This window comes from Monodon monoceros, unplaced genomic scaffold, assembly GCF_005190385.1.
Source record: "Monodon monoceros isolate NGI ecotype Baffin Bay Population unplaced genomic scaffold, NGI_Narwhal_1 Super_Scaffold_14, whole genome shotgun sequence".
Taxonomy (NCBI): domain Eukaryota; kingdom Metazoa; phylum Chordata; class Mammalia; order Artiodactyla; family Monodontidae; genus Monodon; species Monodon monoceros.
In genome coordinates this window covers 16823527-16840714 of record NW_021703770.1, presented here as the reverse complement: position 1 = coordinate 16840714, position 17188 = coordinate 16823527, and the positions used below count along the sequence as shown (strand labels likewise).

The following is a 17188-nucleotide window of genomic DNA, read 5'->3' as shown; positions in this document are numbered from 1 at the left end:
CGCATGCCGCGGAGCGGCTGGGCCCGTAGGCCATGGCCGCTGGGCCTGCGCGTCCGGAGCCTGTGCTCCGCGGCGGGAGTAGGCCGCAGCGGTGAGAGGCCCGCGTACCGCAAAAAAACAAACAAAACAAATTATAAATTTAAGACAATTACGACCGTTTGAGAATTCACAGCTTTTTGGTGCTCCTGTCTAGAATCTGTATTGCATTTTATTTAGCTTGTTTTGATAAAGCGGCGCTTTGAGGAGGAAGTGTATGGGGTTGTGTACAGAGTATTGTAACAGGATTTTCCTTCTCCGTTTAAAATTATTCTTTTGGGGGAATTTTGGATTTGTGTTAACTGGCAGGCATGTGCAAACCGGGAGCTTTACCTATTTTCTCTGCTTGCTTTAGATTTATTATATCAAAACTTGAACAGAGTGTAGTTCTTTTTATGTACAATATAGTGTACTTGAGAATCTCTGATGGTGAAACTGGAATAGGTCTACATTGTGTAACTCTTGAACCCAGTTGACTTAGTTTGTTTTTTTCTTTTCCAGACTTAAGAGCAGCAAATGTTTATCACCTCCTGAAAAGAAGCATTAATGCTTCAATTAATCCAGAAGATAGTACCTTCCCTGGTAAGTAAAACATAAACCCCTCTTTTCACTGGCACAGCATTTGCATTGGAAATAAATTTAATTAATCTCGTCACATGGGAGTCCAAGAAACACTTGTTGACTGTGTACAAGTCACTGGGATAGGGAAGCAATGAAAGAAATACAAAATGGAAAAGACGCTATCCCTCTCTTCCTGATGCTTGGATGTCATAAAGTTGTCATGAAAATTATTTTAGGGTCTCAGTTTGAGTTTTGTTCCCTTTATGAGATTTTCTTGCCCATCTTCAGCTCCATATAAGATAGAGTAATGTGGCATTATAAGGAGGATTTGTGATTTTGTCGTGAGTACAAATACATCATTAATCTTATACCCATTTCCTTACCTTTTATTTTTCCATCCTTACCTCTTACTGATTCTTTTAAAAGCACTTCATAATTGTTAAACTCAGTAATCTTTTCTCCATTCTTATCTGCTTTAACTTTTTCAAAGTATTTGACTTTTTTGAAAATAAAATACTCTTTACTTTGTAAAAATCTTTTCTCCTTTGGTTTCTATTGGCATTATACAGATCCATGTATTTACATCTTTGTTCGTTATCCTCTTTTTTTCTTCCTTTTCTTGGCCTCTATCTGAGAGTGTCTTTCAGAGGCTCAGAAAAAAGGAGATATCAAAACAGGCCTAAAACTGAAGGAAGTTTCTGGAGTTGTCAGGGAGAGTGTGCTTGTTTTGATACCTTTATAGTTCTCATGACTGTACAATCTGTTCCTTTCTCTTTCATCAGAGAACCTGTCTCTTGGGTTTCAACTGTCACCTTTGGGAAATTATTTCTAATATCTATATGCTACCTTAGCCAGTCTGCCAAGTGCTGGTAATACTCATTAATTTTTCAAGTTGGTATAATTTAAGTCAGCACTAGTATTGCAAGAAAGATTTTGATGGACTATGACATGTTCAATTAAGAACATGTGATTAGTTGCCTGTAAGATTGCAAAGTGAAAATATTTTGTAAAAGTTGGATACATGTGTCTGGAACTCCAAAGGAGAGTGAAGCTGGAGAAACAGATTATAGAATCATCAACATATAGATGTCAGTTCAAGCCATGAGAAAGGATGGGATTGTTTTGGATAGTGAGAATAGCAGAAAATCTTGAAATGAATCCCAGTATTTAAAGGAGCTGAACACCAGTTTTTAAAGGAATGAGAAGGAGCAGTGAGAAAGATAGGTTCCACAGAAAGCAAGTGTTTTCAGGAGAAAGTAGTCAAATGTGTCATTTTCGATTCTTTTCTTAGTCTTACGTTGAGAGGTCAAGTACCAACAGGACTAAAAACTGTTAAATTTAGAAACACATTAGTCATTGGTGACTTTGGTAAGTGTAGTTTCAGTGGCATGTTGGAGACAGAAGAACAGATTAAATTGGATTAGAAGGGGAATAGAAAAGGTAAACAGGAAATAGAGACAGTCAAGTGTAGACAGTGCTTTTAGAAAGTTTATCTTCCTGAAGAGTAAAGAAAGAGATATGGTAGTAACTGGAAAAGGGAGGTGAATTTAAAAGTGATTAAAAAAATAATTTGAAAAATACTTGTGCATATTTAAATGCTAATGGGAAGGAAATGACAGAGAAGGAGAGATTGAAGATGCAGGGAAGTCAGTGGCCTGGGGTCCCAGCAGAAGTCTGAGGGATAACCTTGATCAGAAGGGAATGCAGGAAGGGCAATATGTTTGCTGACAGGATGTTATAGGAGTTATAATGGCTTCTGTTTTCTTTATTTTTTTATTTTTAATTTTTAAAATAAATGTATTTATTTATTTTTGGCTATGTTGGGTCTTCATTGCTGTGCATGCGCTTTCTCTAGTTGCGGTGAGCAGGGGCTATTCTTTGTTGTTGTGCGCGGGCTTCTCATTGCAGTGGCTTCTCTTGTTGCAGAGCGCGGGCTCTAGGCCTGTAGGCTTCAGTAGTTGCAGCACGTGGGCTCAGTGGTTGCAGCACAGGGGCCCTAGAGTTCGCGGGCTTCAGTGGTTATGGCACGTGGGCTCAGTAGCTGTGGCTCGTGGGCTCTAGAGTGCAGGCTCAGTAGTTGTGGTGCATGGGCTTAGTTGCTCTGCGGCACGTGGGAACTTCCCAGACCAGGGCTCGAACCCGTGTCCCCTGCATTGACAGGCGTATTCTTAACCACTGCACCAGCAGGAAAGCCCGGCTTCTATTTTCTTAAGGAAGTAGGAGGTAAAGTCTTCTGAGATTTTGGCAGTAACTGGTAATAGGCACTTAGCATCATTCTTAGCTTACATGAGTTCGGCTCAGTTATCACATTTCTCCTTGTCCCTCCTTTGAATACAATTTCTGTAGCTCTAAATTCTTCATTGCTCTTTTGATTCACACCCTGGGGTGACCCTTAATTTTGTATCTTCATGTAATATTCCAGCCTCCAAGAAGAGCATCTTCTTTATCTCTAGGCTGAAGTTACTCTTTAACTCCTCTCTCTTTGGCAAGGCTGAACCAAACCTTCATGGTCTTTGAGGAGGGAACCATTTTCCTTAAAATGACTTGCACGGTTTTGTATTACTCAAGAGTAATTGAGTGGGTGTATTTTTCAACATCTTTAGAGTAGATTTTAGTGTTTGACATGATGCTTAATATAATGATGTAGATTTTGAATTGTGATGAACTAAAGCAGAGTATTCATAGCAAGTGAATAATTTTGCTCTTTAGGCAGCTTCTCCTGTTTGAATTTTTAGCAGAGATTTTTAAAGATCCATATTTTATATATATATATATATATATATATATATATATTAAAATTACATAACTCTCTAAGTATATATGCTATAACATCTGCTTATTTGTGGTATGCCTTTCTTCTAATAAGTATGATTTTGTTTTCAAGGCTGTTTGGTAGGCGGTATACCAGGTTCCAGGAAGTGGTTCTTTGCAGTGCAGGCAATATGTGGATTTTATCAGGTAATATAAATAAGAAAATAGTCACTAGTGAATGTCTTTGTTAATATAAATAATTCCATGAACCCATTATTTAATGCAATCTTTTGCTATATTAGTTTTGTAGTTCTGACTGGGAAGAGATACATTTTGGTGTGGAAAAAGATGAAATTGAAGATGTTCTTCAAAGAAATATCGAAGAATGTTTGAGTGCTGTTGAGTGTTTTGAGGAAGAAGATAGTAATAGCAGGGAATCATTATCCTTGGCTGAGTATGCTTATGTACTTTCTATCATGTCTTTAAAATATTTGACATTAGATAGTATTTTAGCCGTGAGAGTGAAGATTTGATATGTTAGCAGCTACAGTGAGAGAATTTTACATAATTCAAATTTTCAACTCTTTGTTTTGGAAGACAGGCAATTTGGGCCTTTTATTTGAATAAAATTCTTTAAAATGCACAAGCTGGTATCTGAATATGTTTAGCTTCTTAAGCTTGCATAATTGCAGGAATCATAAAAATTGATATTTTCATTAATATGTCACTTTCTTGAAGCAAACTTCTGCCTGATGTTATATTTCAAGAGCTTGAATAGAAACTTTATTTAAGGTTAATAACTGCATTCAAACCACAGTATCATTTTCATTTTGCTGTTTGAGACTGAAATATATGATTTCTTCAATTTATATGTATTTTCAGCATTTCAGGCACCTTTAAAATCCATAGTTTCTGAGGTGTATGTAGATGATTGAATTCACTTTTAGGTTTTTTGAATTGTGGTACAGTATATAAGATGATCCAGGTGATGTGAGTTTTGATAATTTTTTTTCTTCATGAAATATACCATCTCTGAACCATAATTCATTCTTGTCATTTCAGTCTTCTGTAATACTTCATTACAAAAAACTCCTTTGTTTATTTTAATATTCAAATATTATACTTCTATAAATTGCTGCAGATTTTCAAATTGTGTTTTCCTGTTTTCAAATCATATTTGTTTATACTGATTAATGAAGGGAGACATTGTAGAACCATAGAAAGGGCATTGTAACAGAGGCTAATAGAAGTGGTCTCTAATTATATAATCTTGGGCCAGTCACTTAACTTCTCTGATGCTTTATTTTCTCATCTGTAAAGTGTTGAGATCCTTTTGGATGATTTCTAAGATGCCTTCCAGCCTTAGGGCTCTTACCATTCCATATGTTTTCTCACCACTATTAGAAGATGACAAGTATAAAAGTGATTATTTCTAGTAAGTGACCTAATAATTATTTCCACAAGAGGGAGCTTGAAAACTATACTTTACCGTAAGGCGCCTTAAGTTTTTTAGACAATGGTGAGTTTGTAATAAAGGATTTAAATACCTTTATGTTATATAATAAACCATCTTGAGGAAAAAAAATTCATCATATGGGTAAAATGAATAGATTTTAAAGAATTGGAGGAGAGTATCGTATTTTCCTGTTAGGGCTGTTATGTGCCATTTAGAGAAAAGCAGTAGCCTTCTTTATTAAATACTTAGTAATACCTTACTTTTAAGGTTCAGAAGAATGGTCTATTAGTTATGATTTATATTTAATATACTAGATATAATTTAGGGAGGGCTTTTTTCCCCTTTTTTGTTAATGCTGTTTGTTTGTTTTGGGGGTGTGGCTAAGACCTTGGACTCAGGGTAATCCTAGCTTCCACAGCTACAGCTTATGTGGACTTTAGGTGAATTATTTAAAGTGAGGATAAAAATAGTATTATAGTAGTGCCTCATGGGATTGTCATGAGGATCAAATGAGATAATGCTGAATGCTAAATATTTAATAGTGTATGGCACATAGATCCATTTAATTAATATTACCTATTATGATTATATGTAATGTGTGTATATATATTTTTTCCTAACCTACTGTTTTATTTTAGCCTATATGAAGAATCTGCAGAAAATTTGCATCAGTTATCAGACAAACTTCCTGCTCCTGGTAATATTTTATGACTACTTTCAATAATTTGTACCTTATCTTACACTTTCTGTGAATGAGTGATAAATTCATTCTTTATGCTCGTGTTCTCACTTCTAACTTTGAAAGGAAAAATGAAAAATAATTTTCTATATGAAGTTGTTAAAAAACATACTCCACTACTTTAATAAAGTACCTTGTTGAGACATCACAATTTTCTTAATTGTTTTCATTTACTTAGACAAAAATTAGAACTTAAGAAATTACTCATCTGTTTCCTTCTTCAGTTATTACTGAAGAAGCAGCTTTGCACTGTATATACCATTGTTTTCCACAATGTTCTATAGAACTCTACTCCCATGAGCAAATCCTGGAAAAAGAAGTTCTTTAACCTAGATCATTTGGATAACATACTTTTATGGTGTGAAGTCACTATACATATTATCAAATAGAAAGTCATGCAGTAAAAGAAGCCCTTGACTCAGCATTTTTTTACACAACCCATTTTTTTCCTATAATAGAAAGCATATTTTATGAAATACTGCATCATACTATTCTTAAAACTGTATTTTGTCTTAAATTAATCTTCCTTTGTGTGAATCAGGTAGCTGACTCATCTAAAGCTTGGTGCGCTTTGGCATCCACAAATACTTTTGAATACTTTTCTGAATATTTTCATTATTGGAGGTCATTTATTAGGCAGATAGTCGTTGTGTCTGTTATATGTCAGGCGTTGTACTGGGAGCTGAGTATACAATGATGAGTAAAGCATATGTGATTATCATAAAGGACTTTATAGCTCACAGTCTAATCCTTATATTCAAGATTAGATTTTAGTATAAAAGATCCTATATGGAAGATAACTGAATACATTGATAAACAAACATGTCAGATTTTTATATGCAGTTCAAAATATGGAATGTACAGTTGCTATTTTGGCAAATTGAAATACTTTCATTATCAAACTTTTATTTGCTTTCTGTTTCATTTTGATTTTTCTGGTCCTTCAGTAAAATTTATCATTTTATAAAATTTAAAGTTTCATGAAGTTAACCTTCTTTCTCAGGAACCAATGATGTTGTCAGTATAATTGAGTTTTCTGAGTGCTTTCTTGCTCTGTAAAAAGAGAAGTAATTTATTTGAACATTACAGTTTTATACTAATTCATTCCCTTTTGTATAACAAAAGTATAGAAGAACATAATGAATTGCACAGGTTTTTTTCCCTCTGTTCAGTACAACAATAGCATTGATGATCTCAAGAGCAATGTATAATTAACCACTGGCACATAATTGGCAAGTAATTATGATATAGTTCATTGTTTTTCTGGCATATGCTAGCTATTTCAAGGTAACATGGCTTTAAATCAAATGTGAACATTTAAAAATTTTGAACTCCTGAAGATGTACATTGTTTTGAAGAATTTCAGAAATTAAAGTTAAAATCCTTCTTCATCTTCTAAATAAACATAAAATTCAGTTAGTTGTTCAGGTACTGTTTTGAGACATTTCAGATCTAACATCTTTAAAAAATTATAGTTAATCAACTATGCTCCTATATAAAATAAAAGTGTTCTTAAAAAATTACAAAAATGCCTTTATCTCTTTCTAGGTAGAGCAATGATAGATATAATACTGTTGCCTTCTGATAAAGATCCGCCTAAATTGAGAGACTGTTTGCCTACTGTAGGAGCATTAAAACATTTGAAGGAATGGTATTCAGCAAAAATTACCATAGCAGGAAATCATTGTGAAACGTAAGCTTCTTGTTCATATTTGACTACTATCTGTGTTGTCCGCTTTTACAATTAACTTGCTACCCTGTTTTTAATAGACCCAGCCTTTGAAGATTTTTTAAAATGTGACAAGATAGTTTTATGTCATACTGTGATTAGAGATTTATCTGTTGAGACGAACCTACATTTTTCTTATTTCATACTTTATATTTCTGCGAAGTTTTAAGTTTTTAGTAACTGTTATTGATGCTTTCTTACAACTATTATTGAGCATTAGTTCTCCAAACACATTGTGTGCTTTTAAATAGTTTTGTATTGTCCAGTGAACACCGTGATAAATACCACGGATACATGGATACACCAGATTTATAATGTCATATTTGTTTTTTGTTTTATGTGCAATGTAGAAATAAATATATACTGTTGTGTTTTATGACATTTTAGTAAGGATCAACTGTGTATTACAGTTTTGATCCTTAAATGAGTATTGGATTTGTTAACTTCATGATTTTCTTCACTCAGCAGTTGTTTATTGAGCACTATCTTTATGCCAAGCACAGCAATATATACTGATAATAAGAAAGTGAGATTTGATCTTTTTCATTGAAATACAGGGAGGAACAGGAATGCAAATAGTCACGATAGTCTGTGATAAGTGCTATTATGAAATTCCATACAGAACTGTGTGGGAACAATTGAGGAGAGCAGTTCTCCTTTTGAAGATAAGAATTCATTCAGTCTGTATATATGTGTGTACATATGTGTATATTTGACGTTAAAACTAATAAATAATAATAGGGAAATCTGTTCATCTGTAGTATTAAGGGTAATTACTCATAATTCAAGGGGATGTTGAGATTAAATGAACACATGATAGCAACTTCTTCAGAGACTGACTTAATGAATGTTCTATAATATTAGTAGATAAAAGCAGCAATATAAACTTTGCATTTTTGCTTATTTGGCTTGTAGCTAACTACAACCATTAAATCTAAGTCAAATTTAAAACGCTATATTTAATTATCATAAACTTTTATTTATAGAAGTTGTCAGAAAATTGCCGAATACCTTTCTGCTAATATTGTATCTTTGCAAGATCTCATAAATGCTATTGATTCAAAGGAGTTATGGAGGGGAAAGATTCAGATATGGGAAAGGAAGGTAAGTGGATTTCTGTTATCACAGTTTGCAAAGCAGGCCTTTCGATCTTATTTACAACACAGATAGTTTAAATGAATCCTAATGAAAAGGTACCATATAAAGATGTTCTAGAAAAGCACTATCTAAATAGAACTTTCTTCATTAATGGAAATGTTCCAAATTTATCCTTATACAGTAGTCCACTGGCTTCATGTTGCTACTAGCACTTTATACTTGACTACTTCAAACACAGAACTGAATCTTTTACTATATTTTACTTTAATTAATTTAAATTTAAATAGTGACTGTGATTGTTTTGGGCACTGCAGTTCTAGAATGTAACATTCTTTTAAAGCAGAATTTAACATTAGTTGAGTTCATGTTTATCCAAGCTGCTTTAGTTCATTGCATAGGTAAACTCCTGGAAAACTGCTTAGAACATGTTTTCTTACCTATGATACCACCTTAAGTGATCAGTGCTTTCTGCTAACCAGCTGATTTTGAACAATTTTTTTTTTAACCTGACTAGACCCCAGATTTCTCAACTATAAGATGAGAATATTAGATTAGTGGAACCCCGCTAATGTTAAATTTCTATGAGGCTCCAGTTCTATTTTGCGATCCCTTACTGTGAATGAATATGTTTGGTGGTTTTTATAAGCTGTGTCCATTGTTGAAATCAGTGTTCCTGTCTATAGGCAAAACTAAAAGAAAATTTCTTAATGTTTGTTTAGTATGGGAGCACGAGTAGATCGTTGTGTTCCTATAAAGATTTATTGTACTAATTACTAGACTTTTTTTTCCTTTTCAATTCACTCTTAATTATAGTTTAATAAAACTTCTAATAAGACAACAGGAATTAACGTGGCTGGGCCCTTCTTGTTGATTTGCACGCCAGCTCTTTATCTCGGGGAAGTTAAATCTGCAGATGAATCTTCTTTGTAAGTGGTTTTAGTGTAAACAAGTCATATAGCCTACAAGAAGAATGCAGGATACAATTAGCTAGGAGAATTACTTTTGTATACATTTTTTGAAATTGCATGTCTACATACAGACAGATAATGGCAGGGTTCTGTGATTCTTTTATTCTTTTATGGATAAGAAATTAAGTGTCTATATCTCCCCAGGCTGCATTTAAAACTTGAAATCACTTTTTTTGGTGGAGAATAGCTTTTAGCCTAGGGGCATTATAGTGATTAAGGACATAGATTCTAGAGTTAGATTGCCTGCTTTCAAATCCTAATTCTGTTTCTTGCTAGTTTTGTGTGAAATGTTAGATAATATTTAGCCTCTTGGTGCCACAGTTATCTTTATCTGTAAGATAGGTGTAATAGTAGTTCCTAACTCAGATTTTTATGAGGTTTAAATTATTTAAGGCACAAAGTAACCATTCAGTAAGTGTTACCTATCATTGTCATTACCATTACTGTTAGTACCCCTATTATTACTACTTCTGCAGGAATTGATCTTTTTATCAACAACTTATATTGAAAGCAAACTAGGTGTGAGGCACTAAGGATCTAGTGGTGAATGAGACAAGCAAGTTCTATTTTTGCAGAACTTAAGACAGTAGGAAGCAGGCACTGAACAACTATATGTAAAGGGGTTTGCTTTGTTCTCTGGTTGTGGAGAATGTGCTTAGTATCCTCTTGTGGGCTAGTGAAAGGCCAAGGAGAGCTTTCCATGAAAAATTTATGTGAAAGTTGAAATACGAATGATATGTACATAAATGGAAGAACTGCATTTTGAACTGAGGATCAAAAATAAATTTACATATGGTTTTCCTCTCAACTTTTACATTGCGATAAGATGTATTAATCTTTGTAACTTAATTCATGATGCCTGTAACTGTGTTCTCTTCGTTTCTTTTCAGTTTGGATGTGAAATTAGTTTTCCTGAATTTTGTTTAAAGGGAGTCACACCTAAGAATTTTAGTACGTCTAATTTAAAAACTTGCTTTCTTGACAAAAAGATAATACCATCAAAAGATAAGAGTATTTCGCCAAAGGTAATCTATGTTTAATTGTTTTTGCCATCATCTATTCATGAATATTTTATAAGATATGTTTGAATCTTCAATTAACATTACTAATATACGTGCTTAAGTGTGCTCACTTGCATAACTTTTACTATAATTATAATTAAGTGCTTAAATTATACTGTATTATCAGTATTGAATGTTGGCAAAACTATCATTGTTTTAAATTGTTTTCAAAATGGAACGATCCTAACTTTAGATCAGTATAGGCCTGAAACCACTTTTTTTTTTTTTTTTTTTTGCGGTACGGGGGCCTCTCACTGTCGTGGCCTCTCTTGTTGCGGAGCACAGGCTCTGGACGCGCAGGCTCAGCGGCCATGGCTCACGGGCCCAGCCGCTCCGCGGCATGTGGGATCTTCCCGGACCGGGTCACGAACCCGTGTCCCCTGCATCGGCAGGCGGACTCTCAACCACTGCGCCACCAGGGAAGGCCCTGAAACCACTTTTGATTTGAACTTTACCATGTGACCTTTCTAAGACCCAGTTTGAAGGGAGTATGATACAGTGGAAAGAGAACAGGCTTTGATGTTAGGTAGACCTGGGTTTGAAACCTGACTTTGTCACCTATGAGGTATTGTCACCTTGGGTAGATTGATTAATTCATTTATGAAATGGAGATAATAATAAACACTTATCTTACAAAGTTATGAGGGTTAAATGAAGTAAGAGATTAGCATCTGATATAGTACCTGACATTTGCTTCATTTACAGTTTAAGAGGTATTGATTCTTGTCCCATGTCTCCATAGATTTATTCTTAAAATGCGAGTAATTATAAAGTATAATAATTAAAAGGGGTTTGGTTCGCTTTTTTTTTCACATTGGACAAATAATATAAGAAGTATTTATATAGAAGCACTTCAGAAATTCACTTTGAAGGATGCATTTCAAGAATGCGCAAAACATAGTGGTCATGAAGTTGCAAGGATGTCAGATTGATGGGTAATATTTTCTGATCAAAGGGTGGTACAAAGACATATTTCTGATGTTGACACATTTCCTAATAGTTCAGAGTTACTTACTTTAAGTAACTTACCATGACCATCTTTCACAGGAATATTAAATTCTTTTCTAAAGATTATAATCATAAGATTGATGACCTCAACTTTTCTTCTTTGGTAGTACACCATTCAAGTATGAATAATGTGTCTGATTTTTGCTGCTATTGAGAGAAATTTAGGGTTCAACGTCTTAAATAAATGTAAGCCTCTCTATGCATAAACAAATACATGCATACATATATATAAATACACACTAGGTGTGTTGTGTATTTATGTGTACATACACATACATACACATAATCATATATGATGAAATTAGTCAGCTTTCTGCAAGTTTAAAACTTTGTGTGTTTGAAGATGTGTTTGCTTCTCTTTGCCCTTCTTGTGAAGCACTCTAGCCCCAACTCTTGAATTACCTTCTTCACTAGCTTACTCTTAGTTTAGTTTTAGACTCTATCCAAAGAAATACTGAATTTTATTTCTCTGAGTGGAGCTTTCTTTGTTAATTTGTATTCTTGTTTTACTAGTTCTCTCTTTAATTACTTTAGTATTTCCTCCAAGGACTTTGTTTTGTTTTTTGTTTTTTGTTTTTTATCTCAGCATACCAAAGTTCATCCTGGAGTGTCTTTTCTTTCTCTTTCTCAGTTTCGCAGACCCTCTTCAACATCCTAGCCTCCTGGCTTATCTGTCTGTCTTCCTAGAGATAAACAGGAAAAGTTGAGAACTCTTGTCCTCTGTTGCTTGCCTCTTTCTATACTCATTTTCCTCCTGTTAAAACTCTTTACAGTTAGTAAGAAATCTCCATATCTCTCCACTCAGAAAGGTAGAATTGATATGGAAGAAATTCTTATCTTTGATAGAGAATTAAGTGTTTGCCTTGCATAATATGTAAATATGCTTTTTAAGACCCATTTTAAAGATTTAAACCCTGAACACTAATTTGTTCACTTTCGTTTTATTTATAGTATTTAAAGTCTTATATAATTTTAATTTCTTTTTTAGGTTTTTCATTATTATGGCCCTGCTTTAGAATTTGTGCAGATGATAAAATTATCAGACCTACCTTCCTGCTATATGTCAGACATTGAATTTGAGTTGTATCCTTTTCATTTACATGTTCATTATAGATCACAATTTTTCTGTGTCAAGTAAGACTGTTTCGTGGTACCACCACATTTAAATATTTGCCCATACTTTTGTTGTTGTTTTTCTTTTTTATAATATCAGTATACTTTTCATTGCCATTGCTTTAAGAGAAATTCTACAACTTGCAAAAAAAGAATACTCCTTCAGGCACGATATTTATGCCTCTAGAATAGGCAGAAGACTTCCTGAAATTATTACTCATTGCTTATGGGGTAGGTAAGAGGGAGAAATGTTAGGGATCTGTGAAGAAAAACAAAATAATTTATATACTATTGGAATGTTCAGATGTTTCTCTTGCCATTGGCAGGATAGATACAAGTGCCAGTCCGCTGTATTTTTTTAAATACTTAAGTAAATAAGAATGCTATCACATATGTCTGTAAATATTCAACATATTTTAGGCTCTTTTTTAAGAAAATATATCTAAGAAGTTTTAGGAACAGATCTAAGAACAATATTTTATATAAAAAGAATTTGTTGTTGGCCAGAAATGAAACCCTAGTACAGTGTTCTTGAATTTTTATTCAGAAGCTCCAGTTTGTACAAATCTCTGGTTCTAATAGTTTAGAGTAATGCTATTTATAGTATCACTATTTCTTGATGTATTTTCAGAATCAGAAAAATAATTGTCCTTGGAAAGGAGTAATTGTGAGTTCCCACAGTTAAAAATTTTGATCAGTGAATTTAAGCACCTTGTGAATTGGAGAATCAAACTTATTTTAGGGAGTTGAATTATTTGACAATTACCATTTCATCATTTCTTTAACTCCTTAGTGCAGAGGACTGACAAAAAACAATACCAAACAGAATTCCAAGTTGCTGTTGGAGCAGATTTCTTCCCTGTGTGGCAAGGTATAGAGGGTGGTTTTTTGTTTTTGTTTTTGTTGTGTTTTTAACTTAACATTTACAGATGTGTGAGAAAAGGGAATGTATTCTTTAAAATCTGTTTCTGTTTGATGATTTGGTTTCTTTAACTTAACATAAGGTTTTGGTCCTAATTCATGTTAAGATACTTTGGACTTTTCATAATAACCCCAAAGTCTTCTGCAGACATGAAGTGATGTTTTTTTTTTTAGAAGAGCTTTTCAGAAATAAGCTTCATGACTGATAATTGCTTTTAGAACACATTAGATTATTGTTAACCTACCCCTTTCACATCTGATTTCAGTTCTGTGGCAAGATATGTATATGCTTGCATTATCTTTTTCATGGTAGGATGGGTAGGTGGAGGTGAGAAAAATGTCTAAAACCTCACTAAATTATCATTTGTAAGTTTTCAGTTCTTCTTTTTTAATTTTGGTGATGTTTAGAAGATTTTCAGCTATTTCATTAGTTTATATATATATATAAAACATATATAATGATATGGTAGAATTGGTATATTTAAAAATTTTTTAACTACAGCATAAAGAATTTTAAGTGGAATCATATAAAGTCAAGTACAGCTTTCAATAGGAAAAACTAAAATTTTCTTTTTGGTTATTTGCTCAACTACCTTGTTTCTATGAAAACAATTTTTAATGCACAAAACATTCATTGGCAATATTTACATAATATTTTCTTATTATTTTAACAACAAGTACTCTATTATCAAATAGTCCTGCAGGGAGAAAAATGATTGTTATAATTATGGTTCCCCCATGGCACTATTAATCAAATCTTGGTTATAGTTCCCTTAGAAAATTGATGTAGTAAAGGAAATATGATTTTGGCCTTAAAATGCTTAGCTATATAATAACTTAAAATTTTGACTTGCAGCCTCAAAATTTTGACTTGCAGCAGTGTATCAGAGTATTTATTTGATGAAATGGCCTTTAAAGGAACAGTCTGAAGATAATGTTAGCCTGTTTTATCACCTTTGAAGTACCCAATGTGCTACATTTTGAAATTTAAAATTTCTTTTTTTGTTTATTCAACATTAGTTCTACTTTATGCATTGTATTAGATATTAGGGCTCCAATGATGGATTGTACAGATGAAGACTCTGCCCTCATGGAACTTACATTTTGGTAGGAAAAATAGAAAATAAGAGCTATGAAGAAAATAAGCAGGCTGAGATAGGGTAGTAGGGTGGAGGGTGTACTTTAAACAGGCTAATAAGATCGTACATCTCTACAGAAATTTGCACACAGAAGTTTTGTGAAGTGGTATAGTTAAAAAAAAAAACAGAAAAAGAAAAAGCACTAAGAATAAAAACAAACAACTCTGTTCATATTTTAACCCAAGTAGCTAAATAGTTCACTATGTAACCCTATCCAGGAAATGAGAATGTCATTTATCATTAATCATCTCACCTATATTATCAAATAAGGGAGGGAGGGAATATGATATAGTAGAAAGTCTCAAGTAAAAGAACATGTACTTTAGAAAACTTTGATTTAAGTCCTAGCTCTGCCACTCACTGGTTTATAGCTTTTTAAATTGTGAGCTGGAAATAATAATTCCTGTTTTGCCTATTTCAAAAAGTTGTAATGAAAACCAAGTTGGAATATATTTTATAAACTGTACAGTATGGTACAAATGATGGTTGCTATCTAATTCTTGTCTTCGAAGTTTATGTGGCCCAAATGATAGACACACTTAAGTGAAACATTTTCCTGAAATTTATAAAGCACTAGATATCCTCTAGATATTTTGAAGTTATGATGAAATTTTTAGGAATTAGTTTTATAGGTAATGTTTCAAGTCAAATTCAGACATACACCTATAATTTAACTTGGGTATAAAATAATTCTTAACCCATCTAGATATTGAAGATAGGCAACTCTAATCCTAGAAGAAAGCTAAATTATTGATATCTATTAATATAGTATTTTCAATTGTTTTATTTTAAATTTGTTGTATTAGATTGTCATTTTTATTGCTCTCGGACAATGACTGAAATATTGGACTACACTTTATCAGCCGGGGACAAATAAATAGAACTTTAAATATATGTTCCAACTTTAATTCAGCAAAGGGATAACTTTTAGAAACATACATTATGTAATTTGGCTAAATCTCTAAATGTGAAGCAGTTCACTGTCCTTTTACACTGTGTCATAGTTAGTCTTTTACATTTTTGAAAAAAAAAATTGAATTCCACGGTCATTCCTTGAAATAATCCCAGTGCTTTATAACATGGTTTTCATTTATTTATTCAACTTTTCTCTTTTTTTTTGGACTGCCTGCCAGTTGCTTGTTGCAACTGGAGAGAATACTGGAGAGAATAAAGTGGACAAGTTCCCTCCTTGGGAAGCTGTCAAAGTGCTTAAATTCTGGTGCTTTATGTGATCCTAAGTCAACTTTTGAGCTTAAAAAAGATGTTTGATTAGCCTCAGAATAAAAATAAAAGGCTTTTAGAGGAAAACTTATTTTATTAGATTAGAAAAGGCAAGATAGGGTTGTTAGGGAATCATGATGTCTATTAATCACATGGACAGGGAATATTTTTATTAAAGAGGAGAATTTATAAGGCTAAAAACATGATTGCCATAGTGCCTGCTTGTTTGGGGGTTTGCCTGCTGAAAAGATTGAATCAAAGTTTTGAAACTTGGGTTTGAAATGTTATTTGGCTGTTAAATTTTGGAATAGAATGTTAACATAAAAGGATCATCCTCAAGTCTCTCAAAGTATATCTAATGATTAGTGTATGAGTGGGAACAAGTTATCAGAATCCAAGTTTGTTGTGAATGTAGTGTAAACTATTGACATAAATTTATTTTGTAGGGAATTATAGCTTATGGGATTTAGAAAAGTTTATTTTCATATTTGTAGCAAATGTTTAATCAAAAATAGGCTGTCTCAGAAATGTGGTCACTTCCTTTGCTGATGGGTCAGGACACATTTATGTCAGGCTATAAATTATGCAATGAACTGCATTTAGTATCTTTACATTGTTAAGCTGTAACTATAATTGTAACAGTTTTATAATTGTTAAGCTATAATTGGGCCCTGTTCTGGCATACTCACATTACAGCTTTGTCACCCTTTGGGCCAGACAGTTTTGTTATGCATTTTGGTCTAAGAAGTCTTAAGCCAGAAGGAAGGACTAGGACTTAGTGTTTAGGAAATTAAATATATATCTTTTATAGTTAATGATCATTTTCCATTCCTAAATATTTTTATTTTTAATGTCTAATGCTTGACTATGTAAAATACATTTTACTTAAAATAAAAAGGTTATGGCTATAATAATCATATTTAATTTTACCTTCCTTGTTTTACTCCCGATAGACTTATTTTCATATTCGTTAGTTAAGAATACGTAAGTAAAAATAATAAATAGCAACTAAAAGTATTAATTAACTTTGTGTCACATATCTCATGTAACCCTTCTATCTACATAGGACAGTTAAAAGTGATTTTGCATTAGATTTGAGAGTGATAGCAAATGCCTTGCCTAAATTTCCCCAAAAGTAAAAAAAAAACAAACAAAAAAATGTATTTATTGGGATGTGCTGATTTTGTAGCTTACATTTCTAAAATAACAGGCAAAATACAGCTTTCAAGGTTGCAGTTTGTTTTATTCAGTGCTTAATCAAACTGAGAATTTACCTAAATATATTATGGTGGGTTTGGGGGGACAAATATTTAACAAACATCTGTGTGCCCAGCACTGGGAATACAAAGATGAATAAGCTGAGTTTGCTCATCAATCAGTTAGAAGC

The 17188-nt window shown here is 33.0% G+C and overlaps 1 protein-coding gene across 1 annotated transcript in view; it reads left to right on the top strand.

The window, feature by feature from the left end:
• Window positions 1–17188, top strand: part of MTBP (MDM2 binding protein) — a 72379-nt gene that overhangs the window by 687 nt on the left and 54504 nt on the right. Inside the window, exons 2-10 of the mRNA XM_029222807.1 lie at window positions 538–618; window positions 3482–3555; window positions 3651–3802; window positions 5443–5501; window positions 7092–7236; window positions 8259–8376; window positions 10229–10363; window positions 12396–12490; window positions 13319–13391. Coding sequence (XP_029078640.1) covers window positions 538–618; window positions 3482–3555; window positions 3651–3802; window positions 5443–5501; window positions 7092–7236; window positions 8259–8376; window positions 10229–10363; window positions 12396–12490; window positions 13319–13391 — 932 coding nt within the window. The remainder of the gene's footprint in view (window positions 1–537; window positions 619–3481; window positions 3556–3650; window positions 3803–5442; window positions 5502–7091; window positions 7237–8258; window positions 8377–10228; window positions 10364–12395; window positions 12491–13318; window positions 13392–17188) is intronic.